Source organism: Lipophrys pholis, assembly GCF_963383615.2.
Source record: "Lipophrys pholis genome assembly, chromosome: 5".
Classification (NCBI taxonomy): domain Eukaryota; kingdom Metazoa; phylum Chordata; class Actinopteri; order Blenniiformes; family Blenniidae; genus Lipophrys; species Lipophrys pholis.
In genome coordinates, this window is record NC_137628.1 from 28,643,079 (window position 1) to 28,659,949 (window position 16,871).

The 16,871-nt window shown below is 44.3% G+C and overlaps 1 protein-coding gene across 1 annotated transcript in view; it reads left to right on the forward strand.

The window, feature by feature from the left end:
- LOC308110506 (sphingosine kinase 1-like) overlaps positions 1-16,071 on the forward strand; it is a 36,916-nt gene extending 20,845 nt beyond the window's left edge. The window contains exons 3-5 of the mRNA XM_080464831.1: positions 8,303-8,397; positions 8,876-8,991; positions 14,972-16,071. Coding sequence (XP_080320957.1) covers positions 8,303-8,397; positions 8,876-8,991; positions 14,972-15,815 — 1,055 coding nt within the window. The 3' untranslated portion in view covers positions 15,816-16,071. The remainder of the gene's footprint in view (positions 1-8,302; positions 8,398-8,875; positions 8,992-14,971) is intronic.
- The last annotated feature ends 800 nt before the right edge of the window (positions 16,072-16,871 follow it).

Below are 16,871 nucleotides of genomic sequence, written 5' to 3' on the forward strand. Positions count from 1 at the left end.
GTAAGTGAAATAATCTTGTTTTAAGTCAATCTATCCCAGGATTGGTTTATTTCTTTCAAGCCCTAAACATGCCCACATGTCCTTAAGTTAGATATTTTAATCTCTGTCTGCGGTGAGAGGTTGAAAGATATTTTTCATGACCAGTAAATCAAAAAACAATTAAATAAAATCTCTTCCAGGACTCCTTGTACGAGTGCTTTCATTGCACCATACGTAACGTCACATGAATGAACAACATCACAGATTCCTTGTTTTTGTAATCTCAATGTTGTGTCATCTTTAAAATCACGTTTTCAAATCTTGTCAAACATAACACACACGCACACTCTCAGCCCTCATCTCCCACCGGCACTGTAGTAAAACACGGCAGATTGATGTACACAGCTCAGCAGAGACCATAACAACAACAACAACAACAACCAGAGACCTCCCCTCCCACTCCAGCTCCGCTCTGTCGCCTCTCCTCCTCCAATTCAAATCCCCTTCTTGTTTTCATGCTGTCACCATCGTTATGCTGATCAACTGCCTTCGACCCAAATGCACATGAGCTGTTACGTAACAAATGTGTACACACAGTCAGACACACATATGGATAAAGACACGTCCCTCGTAAACACTCGCATTCACACTAAACCCCTTTTTGTCATGATTCGTTTTGATATAATCTCGTTCCCTTTGTGGCTGTTCTCTAATCTACACTGGGCGGTTCTGATTCCTCGGCGCAGTGTTAGAAACCCTCACTCATCTCGTGCAGCATCTGATTGATAAGTCATTGGCAGACGGGCTGTAGATGCTGTTAACTCTCCCTGGTCATCTGTAACTCACGGTGGAGGTTTCTCCGGGTGACTTTCATGATCTCGCTGTGGTTGTTCATAAATCAGAGCAGTGTTGGTGAACAGATAAAAAAACAAACAAATAAACACATTTTTTTAACACTGAGCGGAAGAGGGGAGGGCAGGTAGAAACAACGAGACACAGGAGGAATCCTGTGCAGGAAAGTTCCACCAAAAAGTTTTGAGTGATTTCTGACAAGTTAATCCTGGATACAACAAGAGATTAATCCCCAAATCTACCACATTTTGACCTCTGACAGAAATGTGGATACCACCGCGATGAAATTGATCTCTCTAATCTCGACCAAATAGCCATGAATGATGCTTCAGTATTATGCTATGCTAAGAATCAGCTCACATTCTACTACCTAAAGGCAACTTTAGAGTGACAAGTCAATTTAACCGATTTCTTTCATTGTGAAAGCTAGAAAAGAAAATGAAAATGTTGCATAAACAGAAATAACATAAATACTTTTTAACCCAAACTCCAACTAGTCATCTTCCCGTGAGACGTGTGGGAAAGTGAATTGGAAAAAAAAAAAAAAAGCATATTAATTAATTTATAATGTCTTAAACTGAACTTGTTGAAACCTGCTGATGGAGTGGCCGTACGTCCTGCTGATCTTTTGTGCCACTGAGGTCCGTGCGAGGCACACTATGGCTGGAAGTGTCTTGGATGTGGGAGCTAACAGAAGCTGACAGAGTCATTATTGGATCCGTGGCTGTGCGGCAGCTGTGGGCGCTGCCAGGGGTGGAGGGTGGATGAAGGATGACTGCGCTGCTGGAGGGAGTCCGGCGAAGGGGACACGAGAGTGTGTCGACGTGTGTTTGTGGGATTTTTCATTGTGTCTGTTTGTGATTCTGTGTACATGCAAGGATGGCACACTGCCCAACAGCTCCCGTCGATGTCTGTCAGACAGTATTAATTAAATGACGTCTTGTTCTTCCGCTCAGACTCGTGTACATCGATATAGATTACAAATAGTTACCAGAGGAGACAGATTCCGCCTGAAACAACTTCACAATCATGCTCCTTCTTCCCCAGTCTTTGTATTTTTTTATTTTTATTTATAACAACACTCGTGAAGAACTCTCTTCACTGTGGCTCATCGAGGTAAGTGCATTCGATGTTTTGGCTCTATCTTCTGCACCCAGCCAACGTGAGGATGTTAAGATATTTATCATGTAAGGAGAGGCCACTGAGAGGACAGACACAACTTGGATTCTCCAGAAATATTAGAGGAAGCCATGTTGCCATTTAATAAAGCCTGGGTGATTGCAGGGAATCTCGCAGGAATCCTGCAACAAACCTGCTGCTGACAGTCAGACAGCTGCTGAAGAAAAACTTTATTCTCACAATCTCAGCGAGACATCGATCTGAAAATTCTTTGAAATATTACAGCAAACAAAAATAGAACAGAAAATAATTGAATGGAAAAGAAACTACTGGTGGCAGACACCCTCACGTCCACCACCAGCCCCTTGGTCTTTGTCGCGTTGAGCTGCAGATAGTTCTGCTCACACCAAGTAAGTAATGCACCACTATGCAGCCTTGAAAGAATAAGAATACAAATAGTCAGTAGAAGTGAAAAATGAAAACTGAGGTCAACCACAAATACCCCAAAATGTCAAATTTCTGTAACAATGTTAATCACAAAAATTTGGCTGTGTCTTTAAAGGAGTCATTATGTAAAATTCACTTTCTACAGGTTTTCCAACAGTAACAATCGTCCCCATACCTGGACTGACGTCCCAGAAGTGAAGACAGTCTGTCCCCTCTCCCCCTGGCTTGTTTCAGTTTTTAAAAAGTGTGTTGCTGCAACCAGCCAATCAGAAATCAAACCCTATATAGCGTCATCGGGGGTTTAGCCAATCACAATCAAGTCAATTGACTCCTCCCACAATTAAGCAGCTCTGCTCTGGCACATGGCACCACGAGAAGTACTTCCTCCTCTTACTAAGATGGGCATGTGTGGGCGGAGCCAGTCCAGCTCACACAGACACAGCAGATTCTGAATGCAGCTCCTATGATCCAATATTCAAAAGGAGGAAAATCAAGGAAAAGCTAGAAACTTTGAATACTGAAGGTTTCTGGACCAACGAGACCCAGTGGCTGAATAATATGACCAGTGTAGGACGGTATAGACGCTGGATGGATGTTAAGAATTCTGTTCTTCATTGGAAACTGTTACTTGTTTAGTTTTTTCCCACTGACACACCACTGAAGAGTTTGCACGTCTGAACTCATGTGAGCTGATTGTGGTTTCGCTGAAAGCAGCATCAGAGCAAGAAGCGCCTGTCAGCGCCTCGGACGCTTCGGCAAAACCCACCGGCGTTTCTGTGCATCTGTGATCGAGCGTATTTCTGTTCCCGCACACACGATTAGATCAGTGCTGGTGGTTTGAACATTTTCTGCAGTGGTGGGTATTTCAAGTGATACCATTTACGTATAAACATAATATTTGTGTGAATGAGGCTCCGAAAGCATGCGGGAGGAGATGTGTGTACGGGTGGAGGAACACACAAAAAGTAAATTAATCGTCAATTTAACGTCACATTGCCGTCCAACTAGAAGTGTGTGAGAAGGTATTTAAATGTGTGTGAAGACGTGTGTATTTCAGTGAATGTGCCTGACTACACCCTCGCTCTCCTCCTGGCAGCTGAGTGAGCGGTGACGGTGTTTACAGTGTTTCCACACGCGCAGTGTTTGTCACCTGCCGTTATGTTGGTGGGCGACAGAGGTGTTAGGCTCTGTGTGTGTGTGTGTGTGTGTGTGTGTGTGTGTGTGTGTGTGTGTGTGTGTGTGTGTGTGTGTGTGTGTGTGTGTGTGTGTGTGTGACAGCAGGGAGGATGATCCTTCAGCAGCTGCCTATCAGGGAAACAATATAAGGTTGGCGTGAGGACACGACTTCCTGTTACCTCACACGCACTCAAACCTGGAAACTGAAACGCAGCAACTGACAGACCTGCTGTTACAACAAACTCTTGCAGACACGTCTTTTATATTCATGCAAAATCCTCAACCGACTTCTGAGTTTGGAACAGCTCAAGTTTTTTGTTACTGGAAAGTGGAAAAGTTCCTTCCTCGTTTTTTTTTAGGAAACACGACTGAACGATCTCAGGCTCAAGTTTCCACGGCAAAAGTGAGAAGTTTAAAATCATCAACATGACAACGCGTGTTAATTTGCGTGGCAGCACATCATCCCAGCCCGGACACAAAGCTCATGATGCTTTCTAATCCAACTTTATATCACAAACGTTATTTATATAGCACATTCAACACAACAGCCAAGGTTGACCAAAGTGCTTGAGTTAAAAATAATAATAAAACAATCGGTGAGTAAAAAATAGGGTAAAAATAATGCTACAATACTGCAGTGCTCAATTAGTGTTAAACCATAAGAGTACGGTAGTAGGATGGTATAAAAGGAAAACCTTTGTCCAGGTGACGAACAGGATTTCCCAAACCAGGTCTCTGATAGAATATAGACATACAGTATGTAGAGACTTTAACTCAGCTGTGGTTTTTGCACAATAGTACACAGCACTTTAATGTGTAGGTTAATCATCAACCTTATTGTTATTTTTAAAGGATCAGGTTTTGGATTGGTCTTCACGTTGCCGTCATGCTGCAGAATGCTTTGTGTGTTATGCATGTAACCTTTATGCAGACACAATGGAATCTAATCAGTATGATGTTAATGTACACGTTCTCCTCTCCCAATAACAGAGATTTTTTTATTATCTTATTTTACAAATCTATCCAGGTTCTATTCGTGCACTGCGAGCTTTCTGAGGATGGTTGGTAAAGTGCACCACTGTCCCTGCAGCACTGCCACCGGCCTCCGATCTGCATGATTGTATTGAGTTAGTCATAATCCAGCGCCTCTGTGCTCAGAGACGCTCAGACGCAGGTGAGCCCGACCAAAACTACTCTGCTCCTCCTCCTGTTCTGCAACAACAGGCGAAAAGACAATTCCAAGTGCAGAGTGAGTTCTCTCTGGCCCACCGTCAGGCTGAGCGCTGGGGCAGCTGCTGCTGCAGTGTGACTTCTGCTGCAGCTTCGTGTTTGATTGGAGCCCCGCAGTCTTTTTTTAGTGTTCAAATGCTGCATAAATAAGGAAATGAGATGTGACTGGACTGATGAGGAGGAATCGATTCTCTGTTCTGCAGATTTTATGACAGGGGAGGTGAGAGGAGAGGCGAGGAAACCAAATCCCTCTCTGGAGGACTCTGTGTGTGTGTGTGTGTGTGTGTGTGTGTGTGTGTGTGTGTGTGTGTGTGTGTGTGTGTGTGTGTGTGTGTGTGTGTGTGTGTGTCAGAGAGAGAGGTTTCGTGTGTCTCTGTGTTTTGAGTTGTATCACTATTTTGACTAAGATGTCTATACAAAATCCCATTATGGAGGATCATCATCCTCGTGGGAACATGAAGCAAGTCCCACTAAGAAAAACTAAATTTTTGAGTGAATGCATGATTTAAGGTGAGACGAAGGTAAAGGTTTGATCGAGGATTACATTTAATCAAGTAGTTGTTGCATCAGTCTTTAGAGTAAATATGCAGGCAATGAATTAAAGCCACAGACATGTGTGTGTGTTTTTGTAGAAGAGGAGAATCGCAGTGTGAAAGGGAAAGACAACAAAATGCCTTCATTTAGACTCAAAACCGAATCCACAAGTTAACAAAATGACGTGACAGGATGAAGAGAAGCTTCTGTGATTGAGAGTCTAAAGGTTGTTTACTAGAAGAAAAAAAAATCTTATTTTTAACAGTCACAGCTGGCGCAGAGCTGCTTAAGATTACTTCTCCTTTAATGTCACTTTGCTTATCATGAACACAGATGTTCTCTCTTAATTAGCTTTTCTAACGTCTCATTTGTCTTTTCACGGACACACTGATTGTGACAGCGGATGTTAAAAGGCAGCAAAGAGCCCAAACTACACAACCTCCAGTCGGTCTGTTGATTTATACAACAGCAGCACAGAAGCAACAACACATGCAAACAGACGACTGGAGTTACGTGAGGAGAGGAGTTTACCTTTAACAGAAAGTTGAATCACAAAAAAATCTCAATTGTTTTAATTACAAGTTGTCTGCACCAACTTCCAGATTATGAAGATTTTCTTTCCCCAGGAAACTCAAGCAATTCATAACATATTTAATAAAGTTCAAGCAATAGAAGTCATTCTATTCACCTGCTGCACTTTGGGATGGTCGGTCATTTCTCAAGATTTTATTTCCTGTTTTAGAAGTTCATGTCTTTCATGGAAATGATACAAACAGCTTTCTGTGTCTTAGAATAGAATAGAACTTTATTTATATAGCGCTTTTCACAGACGTGTGTCACAAGGTGCTTTACAGCACTACAAACAGAAAAAAATAAAAGAGATAAGATCATATACAAAACAGTCAAATTGAGCAGCTACAGGTCAAAGGCCTGAATAAAAAAAAACTAAACCTTTGTGTCGTTTACTTTAACAGCAGCTGGTCCCGTCACTGAGGCAACACGTTTTCAAATCATCCATCCACAGATTAATTTGTCAAAGTGCCCCCTGGCTAATTTACTTGTTCGGTTCAATTAGGAACGCGGTCGACGCTTCATTTAAGACCATATATCAACTTCCCCTCCTGCTGTGCCACTTTAATCTGGGAACTTGAAGGGTGAAGGAAAGAAGATTAAAAGTAAAAGAGCACCAGGAGTCGCCTCGTGTTTTACTTTACTCAAGTCCTCGATCTGACGCACGCAGTTGTATCATGTTGGTGGCTCGTTTTACACACGCACACGCACACAACCCAGATAGGCCTTAATGAGAGCAGATGACTTTGTTCTCAGAGGTGGAAGGAAGCTGACGGGACAGTTTTTACATAAAAAGTGCTTCAATATACTACCCTGGACAGACAAACTCAGTTTTGTGTGTGTGCTGCATGTGTCCTTGTTTAGTGTTACTGTGGACCCTGAAGATTTTTACATTTTTGATTTTGTGACAGCATGATAGTACAACACAGTGCTTAGGGTAGGTTTACACAATGTTACCGGCAGCCACGGCAGCCCCGTTTGCCCGAAACGTAGTGCGCCGTGGGATTTGGGGGAATTCTGAGGAAGGGGTGGCACGTTTTTCACGTTCTGTCAAGACTTTCTACGGATGAAACGTGGATGTTGGACCATTTTGAAGCACGTTTATGCCCCAAAGAGCCACCAAAAGTGAAAGCAATCATTGTAACCTGAAACTTTTGCTGGGTGCAGACATACTTCTTGATTCCTTTTTTGGTGGCAGAGCTTGTAGAAGGTGTTCTGTCGTTGATTGCTCAGACTCTTATGAGTAGAACGCAACGTGTCGGGTCCACAAACCGGCACACGCTGGGACAAGCCGGGATTGAACGTGATGAAATGGCTACAATACACCGTAACACGCCGTGAGACGTGATAAAACGCGACGGACCGCCTCCAAGTTCTATTACGGCCAATTACGTGCTGCCACGTTTTGTGACGTTCATCCCGTTTTGCTCCGGGCTACTGAGGGTACGTCCGAATTGTCCATCCTCAGCTATGTACTTTACCTTAACCCCGTGGATGATGTCACGGGGTTAAGGAAAGGTGTTAGGAGGCTTCCAAAAGTAGTTAGTGAAAGGCGATCACGTTCGTGTGGCAGTCGGACAGGGTTTTCACTTAGTGACGTCATAATAATGCGAAAGCGGCGCAAGTTTGTGACGTCTGCCGTGGTGGGTGAAAGAACAGCAAGTTTCCAAAAATGAACTACAAAAGGTTCATTTGGGTTCTAGATGATTTAAAGTTGTTCAAGGCAGATTATTGCTTTGGTAACTTACATGATCTGCTCCCTTTTTCCGACATCGTGAGTTTCCCTGAACGCTCGGATGAGCGGGTCCCTTTAAATGTTGTAGCCGCAAGGAATTGTGGGGCAGCATGAGCTGGTCTCCTTTGCGATAGGATGCATCAGTGGTTCCTAAGCTAAAGGAGGTTCTAAAGGAAGCATCAGTGGTTCCTAAGCTAAAGGAGGTTCTAAAGGAAGCATCAGTGGTTCCTAAGATAAAGGAGGTTCTAAAGGAAGCAACGAGCCTCCTTTCCTTTCCTTATTGAGAATTTCATTCAGTCATCCGCACCGCGGCAAATTTTTTGACAGTTTAAAAATCTGGCACGGCGCCCACGGCAATCACGACTTGTTACGTTTGCCCCCCTTAATAATAATTGGCGCACTAAACTTCAAAAAAAAAAACAAAACAGATTTGACATAATCAAAGGTGAATATGTTTGTTTGTTTTTAAAGATTTGGAGTAGCAGTGGTCACAGCCATTGTATCTCTGCTTGCTTGCTTGAGTCCAATGAGGCTTGAAATGCTTCTGGACGGTTTCTTCTGGTAGAAGTGTAACTAATGCTGTGTGTGTGTGTGTGTGTGTGTGTGTGTGTGTGTGTGTGTGTGTGTGTGTGTGTGTGTGTGTGTGTGTGTGTGTTACAGAGCGTCAGAATCACGCCCGGGAGATGGTGAGAGAGGCCGACCTGTCACAGTGGGACGCTTTAGTCATCATGTCCGGTGATGGGCTTCTGTTCGAGGTGAAAATTGTACCTTTATTTTAGCTGTGTGTGTGTGTGTGTGTCTTTACAGGGTAACTCATCAGGCTGAATAATTCAATTATAAATGTTTCTATTATTTTAGATCTTTTTCTGGCTTCTCTTGAGCAACTTGAAGACATTAAAGATATTTTCTAACATTTAATGGACTCAGTTGTAAATCAGGGGTGAAAACCTCTCAGCAGGAGCTCCGTTGTCATTGAGGACACTTCAAATTAAAAGTATTTAGTCGTGAAATGTTCCTGGAGCCGTCTGAAGTGCGAAACCTGTCCTTCAGATGAAGTGCGAAGACTTGTCCTTAGATTTATTGGACAGGACGTTATTCTATCCTACAATGTGAATCTTTGTTCGACTACTACTTCAGTACTTCGGTCAGTTTCACCGCAGATAAACTCTGTTTGAAAGCTCTGTTGATTGTCTGATATCAACCAGATAAATGTGTGTATCCCGTGTGTGTCAGGTGATAAATGGCCTGCTGGAGAGGTCGGACTGGGAGGACGCCATTCGCACGCCGCTCGGCATCCTTCCCGGTGGGTCGGGCAACGCCTTGGCCGCGTCCATACATCACTACTCCGGGTGAGCAGCGAGCAGACGCATGAACGAAACCATCCGTCACCCCCGTCTGAAATGTGGAGGTGTTCTAATAATTCACCACTTAGGTTCTCCAAAATTAAAAAGGTCAAATTGAGAATCTCAAACATGTCTAAATATCATCTCTTTCCCCCTTGAAAACCTGGACAGTAAGAGGGTTTTTTTAAGTCTAAGAAAAATAAATAAATCCTCAGATTAACCCTTTGTGAAAACAACCACCTTCGACAGGAATGTTAAATACGTTAAAGCCACATTAGTGATGACAAGACTTCCAACGTACAGCTTCACTGAAACCAGTGGGACCAGTTACGTGACATACCAGCGGGGCCTTTGTTTCAGAGGCAGAGCTCAGATTCATTCACAGGAATCCAGTGCAAACACACTCAACTCGTCAGAGACGCGTCGGACCGAAAGAAATCGAAGATCAGAATCTTTTGTAAACCTCTTAGATGTGCGAGATGTGATCCCTCGTCCTCCTGATTATGGCGGTTACTGTGTCTCAGGTAGCTCGGCTGTTAACGGTCCTCTGTGGCGTCACACATACAGTTGAACCTCAGGATACTTTTCAGAGTGAAATTATCTCCTGTCGTCTGCAAACATTATTAACAATTTGCTCATTTGAGAGATTGTTGAGTTTTATCAGCCAGAACAAAGAAAACAGTTCAAGAGCACCGTTACTCCTCAAACTCTCAGGACAGTAATCCGATTACAGAAACAAAATTAAATTTCTAAAAGTTTTGTAAAAACAAAAGGAGCTGCCATTTCCTATAAAATGTGGTGCGATTGTTAACATTGGTGCTTTGTGGGAACATGTGCAGAATAAAATCAACGTTCAGAGTTTAAACCTGTATTCCATCCGTCCAAACCGCCATCAGCATAAGATAGCAAAGGTGAAAGGTGACCTGAGTCTTCCTGTTCAGTGTTTTTTGTGATTTTAACTTGAGTTGACAAGTCAAAACAGTCTCATTTATATTTTCAGTATGATTGATGCCCCCTACAGGGGACGCATTGAGGAGCAGGTGATGGACTGAGGCTCAAACCAAGTTGACTAATTAAACACTTTTCAGATCAAACGACTGGTAAAATAAAATAAAAATACATGCGAAATGTGAAAAGACAGAATTTTTTTTCTCTCTTTTTCTCTTCTCTTCCTTTTTTGTATTTTTTTCTGCTTTTTGTTTTTCTCTTTTCATTTGTTTTCTTTCCAAAGAAAAGATGGAATTTAAACATAAAAGAAAAATGTGATTAATCGTAATTAATTCACACAAATTGTGCAGTTACCTCATTCCAAAATTTTAAACTATTGACGGCCAGCTATTACACCTATCACAATCACACGCGGAATATATGTTTGATAAAGGGAGAACATGAGGGTTTTTTCGGCTTTAAAGATACAGATTTCTTCACGAATCTGTTCAGTTCTGGAATCTGCACTCTGAAAAGTTCAGGTCATGTCACATCAAGGTTTCTCCCTGACCTGTTTCCTCAGTAAAGCTTCCTCCTCTGGAGCTCATCGTTCGGACGCAGTTGCTTCCTCTTGTTTGCGTTTTGACCTTTTGAATCTAAAGCCACTGTGGCCTCGTGAGGAGCTTGAGGCACTTCCCCTTTAAGCTGCTCTTAATGTTCGTATTCCGCATGAACTTCATCTTCTTCCCTCGCTGTTATTTGTTTTTTACTCGGCCATACTTTATACCTCAGAGCTTTCTTCTCTTTGCTTCTTGCAGCCGTTATGCAGCCCTTCGTACTGCCGTCTTAAGTTTAGCTGCTCAGCAGGATTTTCATAGTGAATTAAAGCTAAATAAGGAAAAGAAGCTGTGAAATCTAGACTGTCTTCACCAGAAAAGGCCTCATTCATTCATCCATTCATCAAACAATGGTCGTCCAGCCAGAGCGGCAGCAACAATGAGGGGAAGGGACCAGACTGTGTATTGTTTACTCCCCCCCTCACTCTCCGGGGGCATCCAGAAACTCTCCCCCTCTGCCTCTCTGGCTGCCAGATGATTGTATCCGTCATTATTCCCAGCTGAATGTGGGGTTCACCGGGGCTGCACGGATCAAACGAGTGACGGCCAGAATGTATTTGGGGTTACGCAACACGCCGAGCAGCAGGCAGGTCCACCGGCGGAGGGTTCAACTCGCTCCTCTACACAGGCAGAGTGGAAACACCGGCCAGGAGGCTGCAGGGCTGCTTCTGGTTTCTGGACCAGCAGGTGCAACGATTCGATGTAAGCGAGTCTCCCTCCTCTGGTGGATCAGCGACGCTACAAAACGGCTGCGGTCCGAAAAGTTTTGCTCATTTCTAGAAGAACGTGAAGAGCAGCTCTGAGCGCAGCAGAGAGGCAACCAATCCTGTTGAAAGTCGTGAAGCTCGATTAAGAGAACCAGCAGACGTATTCTGCTTTATTCTCTGACTTCATGAAGCTTGTTGCCTTATTCCCAGACTCAGACTCAGGCCCCGTTTCCACCACAACGTTTCATGTGACAATACCTAATGCGTTTGAAAAAAAAAAAGAAAAAGAAAGTGGTGCGTTTCCACGTTGACACTCTGACACCATGTAGTTAGTATGCCAAGCCACAGGAGGGCGCTGTTGCTTGTTTTTAAACACGTGCAGTAACAAGCTCCATCGCCTCTTTCAGTCTCAAGAATCGACCCCGTTGGGAGCCGAGTTCAAAACTTGGCGGCTCCAGTGGATCAGAACACCAGTGTTGTGTAAACGGAGCAAAATTAATAATCAGCTTGATTTATGAGTCTAATTCTTCTTCTGAAGTAAAAAAAAAAAAAAATAGGATTAATGTTTGTTTTATAATTATTTCCACACCATAACTCAGATATGGAAGAATGAGGGAGTTATATAATGAGTTGAGTGAATTTTGATCTAACACTGATCTGATTTTATATTTTTTGCTAATTTTGACTTCAGGATATTTATATGCGGCTTCCAACTGAGCTTTTCATCTAAAGTGACTCCTAAAGATGTATTTACATGCACTTGTTCAATTAGTTTACCATTAAGAGAATGGTACTATACTAAATATATATATGAAATAACAATATGTAAAAGTACATTGCAAATGATTTTTTTTTTCTCAAATAAATTCTGAAATCTCATCGTGGACGAGTCGTCCTACAGTCGATGTTCTAACCCTCGTGGTTCTCGGGGCTCAGCAGAGGCCTGCGCCTGTGACGGCTGCTGCAGCAGAAAACCTGCAAACCGGAGATGATTTATCAAATATAGTTGTTGGTTTTACAGTTTTAGACCTTTAAGCAGCAAATCCTCAAACGCCATGTGACTTGTGATTTGTTGTGCGAGTGCCCACAGATGATTCAGCAGTGATCCGGTGAAAGATTCAAGCCGCAAGATATTAGCAAAAACTATTTTGCAAAAGATTGGTAACTAGTGGAAAACATTCGTACAAATGTCTCTGGACGTGTAGAATCGTTCAGTTGCTCAGACCGATGCACTAAAACCTCATTTATTTGCACAACCCCGAACACTAAAGAGAAGAACGCATTAAAAATGTCATGATACATTCATTCGCAAACGGCAGTTTACGGATGTAGCTGCTCCTCATGAATATGAAGAGTCGGAGCTCCTCGCTGCGATTGGCTGTGGGAGGTAACAGCAGGCGCATTGGGGCAAGTGTGTTCCTGACCTTTGACCTCTGCCTCCGGTCCCCCAGATGGGCCCGTCTTTGTTGTCCTCCACCGCCCCCACCATTCCCATCATGTCACCGAGCGGCTCCGCCCTACACCTCCTTTTGTATTATACTGAAAACACACAGAAGCCTCGACACACTTCCTGAAGACATTAAGTGCAGCCTCCTTGTTTTATTTTAGCGGCCTCATCCCAGATAGACGATTCCCAGATAGACGCCTTAGTATAGTAAGTGAATTATCTGTAACATTCCAGAGACCTAGGATGAATAGTAATGTATTTTTACACATAAAGACACATAGTTAATTTCAAAAGTAGCGGCAGCGATTATTCACATCTCAAAACTAATATCCTGACACCACCACAACATCACCGCCAACATAATATATAGTGTGTGTTTTCTGTGAAGGGCATCGGGAATGGCTTTTTCTTTTTTCTTTCTTAAACTAATGTTGAGCCACTTTTTCCAAAGGAACTATGTGTCTTTAAAAATACATTACTATTCATCCTTGGTCACTGAAATGTGACAAATAATTCACCTTTTATAATAAGACGTCTAAATGGGATGAAACCATTTTAGCGTCTCACGCTGGAAGGCAGTCTCCTCTCATGGCTCAGTAAGAAACTCCCAACGTTTCCAACCTAGTGGCTCATCGTTCCTCCGACATTTCTATTAACTTTGACGTAAAACAATGAAAATAAGTTGGATCTCGAGCCTCAGATCAGACCAGGGGATTTTCATTAATTATGAAACTAGAATCAAGCTGCGGTGCCTCTATTTTCACAATTTCCACCTAATTCCTAGTACCTTTGGTCATAAATACAACAGTACAAAGAGAATGTATTGTTAAAATCCACATGTATGTTAAAATGTTTGTCATGTATTGTTAAAATCCACAATTTGTCATTTATCATTAATTAAACTCAGTCGAGTGCGGTGGCGTATCAGTCAGGGCCAGCAGTAACCAAATCCCCCCCACACATACCAAAAGAAGTATTGTTGCCTATTCCGATACGGTCAATGGCAGCAGCACATTATGCCCTACAGTAAAGACACAATCCTAATCCAATGTAAGGCCACTATGATGCATCAGCACTTAATCCACACCAACATGACAACAACCACAACACATCAAGACACCACATCGCCACGATTGTATGGGAAACACCACTTTACGATCAAAAACAGCACCAAAGGCCAACAGCAGCCCAATCTAATCCAGAGAAAGTTAAAAAAAAAACAACAACAAAAGAACTAGCACTCACCCATCACTTGTAGAGGAAACCCATCCTGATCCTTTTAGAGGCTCTATGAGGCTGTAGAACCGCTGCTGTTCCATGTTCCGGAGTTTGTACTGAAGAGTCACCATGACCAGCAGAACAGCTGGTTGTGCTCCTAGCTAGCTGTCTCCCGGTCCTAGTGTTGGTAGTTTCCCGCTGTGAAATGCTGCACAAAGCCTTTGGTCTTCCTCTGCTCACACTTTCCATTTCTTCTGCAAACGGGCGCCTTGAAAAAGGCCCCAGAAGCAGGTCCGCTATCGTATCACCTGATAATGCTGTTGAATTAGCCGCCATTACCTCCAGAATAGCAGATCATGATAGTGCGTCATCACCCACCTGCCCATGGGCCAATCAGTGAAGCTCATTTCAATGACGACAGCACTAGAAACTCCGCTTGCCCTAGGGGCGTTCCGTCAATAACATATCAAAATTTGATTGGCTGATGATACTGTCACTCAACATTTTAACCCAAGAGCAGCGTCCAGCTTCAATCAGAGGCGAGCAACGCAGTTACTGCTGTGGTGCGTTTAGAGGACATAGGAGATTTGAGCTCCACAAAATATAACGTCGTTTTCTGAATAAAGCTGCATACTGAACAAGCAGCCTAATTGATTCCAGACACAGATTTCAGAATCACCTTTCGATTATAAAAAATAAAAAAAAGAAAGATTATTTTTGACAGCCCCTGACTGCACACAATGATTAAACTGTAAATGTGGTCTAACAACAGTAAAGACTCGTCTATCGATGAGATTTCAGAATGTTTTTGAGAAAATAAATCCTGTACAATGTACTTTTAAATATTGTCATTTCTAATTGATATTTCATATATTTTTCATATTTGGCCCGGCCACACCTCAGATCCAACCCTAAAGACTGCTTCATAATGAAATACTATACATCTTGTGTTTTTGTGTCAAATATACTTTGAGCCACGAGGTTAAGTTACAGAAGCTAAACCACTGATCCAGCTCCTGAACGCTCCGTGTTGTTTGAGACTGTCTGATGTGCGGCCTGTCGCCCTGCAGGGGGTCTGCGGCGTCCGGCGAGGAGCTGCTGGTCAGCTGCGGCTTCCTGCTGTGCCGAGGCCTGGTGTCCCGTATGGACGTGGTGTCGGTGCAACTCCCCTCCAGCCCCCGCCTCTTCTCCTTCCTCTCGCTGGCCTGGGGCTTCGTGGCCGACGTGGACGTCGAGAGCGAGAAGTACCGGCGCGTGGGCGCCGCCCGCTTCACGGTGGGCACGCTGGTGAGGCTGGCGTCTCTCCGCGTCTATAAGGGCCGGCTGGCGTACCTCCCCGCCGCCGGGGACAACGGCCCCCGGCGGGGTCACGAGTTGACGCCCGTCCCGAGCCCGCCGCCCGCCGACTCCCCGTGCCGCCACAGCTTCCACAACTCCTGCCACTCCAACAACTCGCTCAGGGCGCGGCGGACGGAGAGCACCCCGTCCCGGAGCTCCGCCGGGTCCCCGCCCGGCCCGCCCGACTCCCTGCTGCCGCCCCTGGACCGGCCGCTGCCCCCCGACTGGGTGGTGGCGCCGGAGGAGGACTTCGTGCTGGTGCTGGCGATGTACCAGTCCCACCTGGCGGAGGACCTGCTGGCGGCGCCGGGCGCCGCCTTGAACGACGACGCCATCCACCTGTTCTACGTCCGAGCCGGGATCTCGCGCGCGGCGCTGCTGCGGCTGTTCCTGGCCATGGAGAAGGGCGCACATCTGGCCGCCAACTGCCAACATCTGGTGCACAGCAGGGTGCGGGCGCTGCGGCTGGAGCCGCACTCGGCCAAGGGCATCATCACGGTGGACGGCGAGGTGGTGGAGTACGGCGCGGTGCAGGCGGAGGTGCACGGCGGCCTGTCCAGGTTAATCAGCGGATGATTCCAACCCGCCGCAACTCTGCTGCTGGGAAACGTTCCACCGCTCCGCGTCCCGAGGAGTTTAGACTGGGTTTATTCTGTCTGAGGAGTTTGTTTCTTTTCATAGAGGCAGAACGTCCTGCAGGTTTCAAAATCTCAACGTTGGTTTTTTTTTAATGTTGTGTTGATGGGAAATGGGAAAGTTTCCACTTCCAAGTCGGAATAATACACCAGAGCACCGGTCAAGATAAAGTTTGAGAATTTGTGTTTCCCCTTTTAAATGTCGCCACATTCGACTCATTTGTACTTTGCAGTTAGAATCTGAAGAAATAAGACATCCATCCATCCATCCATCCATCCATCCATCCATCCATCCATCTCACAACCAGGAGCCTCAGTGACACATAGAGGATCAAAACAAGAGTCCAAAACACAGAGAAGCTGCTGCTCATCCCACAAATGCTCCTTACTGCTGCTAAAATATTTGACCAAAACGCCACAACAACAAACTATCAACCAAAAACAATCGTTTGTAGTTTTTATGTCGTTTACATGAGAGAAAAATAAAACTCTCAGTAATAAACTGATATTATCATAGTTAATGTGGGAATTAAACTTCATTAGAACAGTCCGACTTTCCCAGCTGGTAACTGGTAACTTTCCAAGTTCCCAGCAGTGAGAAGGGGCTGAGATATTCTACAGCGATGTGATTGGCTGATGGGTGAACCAAACAGCCAATCACGTCGCTGCTCGGAGCTGCTTGAGGTTTTAAGTGTTTTTATGAGATTTTGAAATGAAGCAGGACCGACAGAAAAGTCACCGGGACAAGAAAAGTGATTCCGTGATCTTATTTATATTTATCTTGGTTATTTAATTGAACACTTTGTGACCGTCGACGTGTCATCCTCACATCAGACACAGGAAATGAACTCCTCATCCTCTGGTGATGAAGAGTTTCTCCTCACAGCTTCTAATGCAGCAGCAGAGGATCAGTCTGATTCACTTTGTTTGCCTTCAGATCTTCTCTGTGATGAAGAGCTTCTCCTTTGTCGCTCGGTTGAATCAGCGACGTGAACCG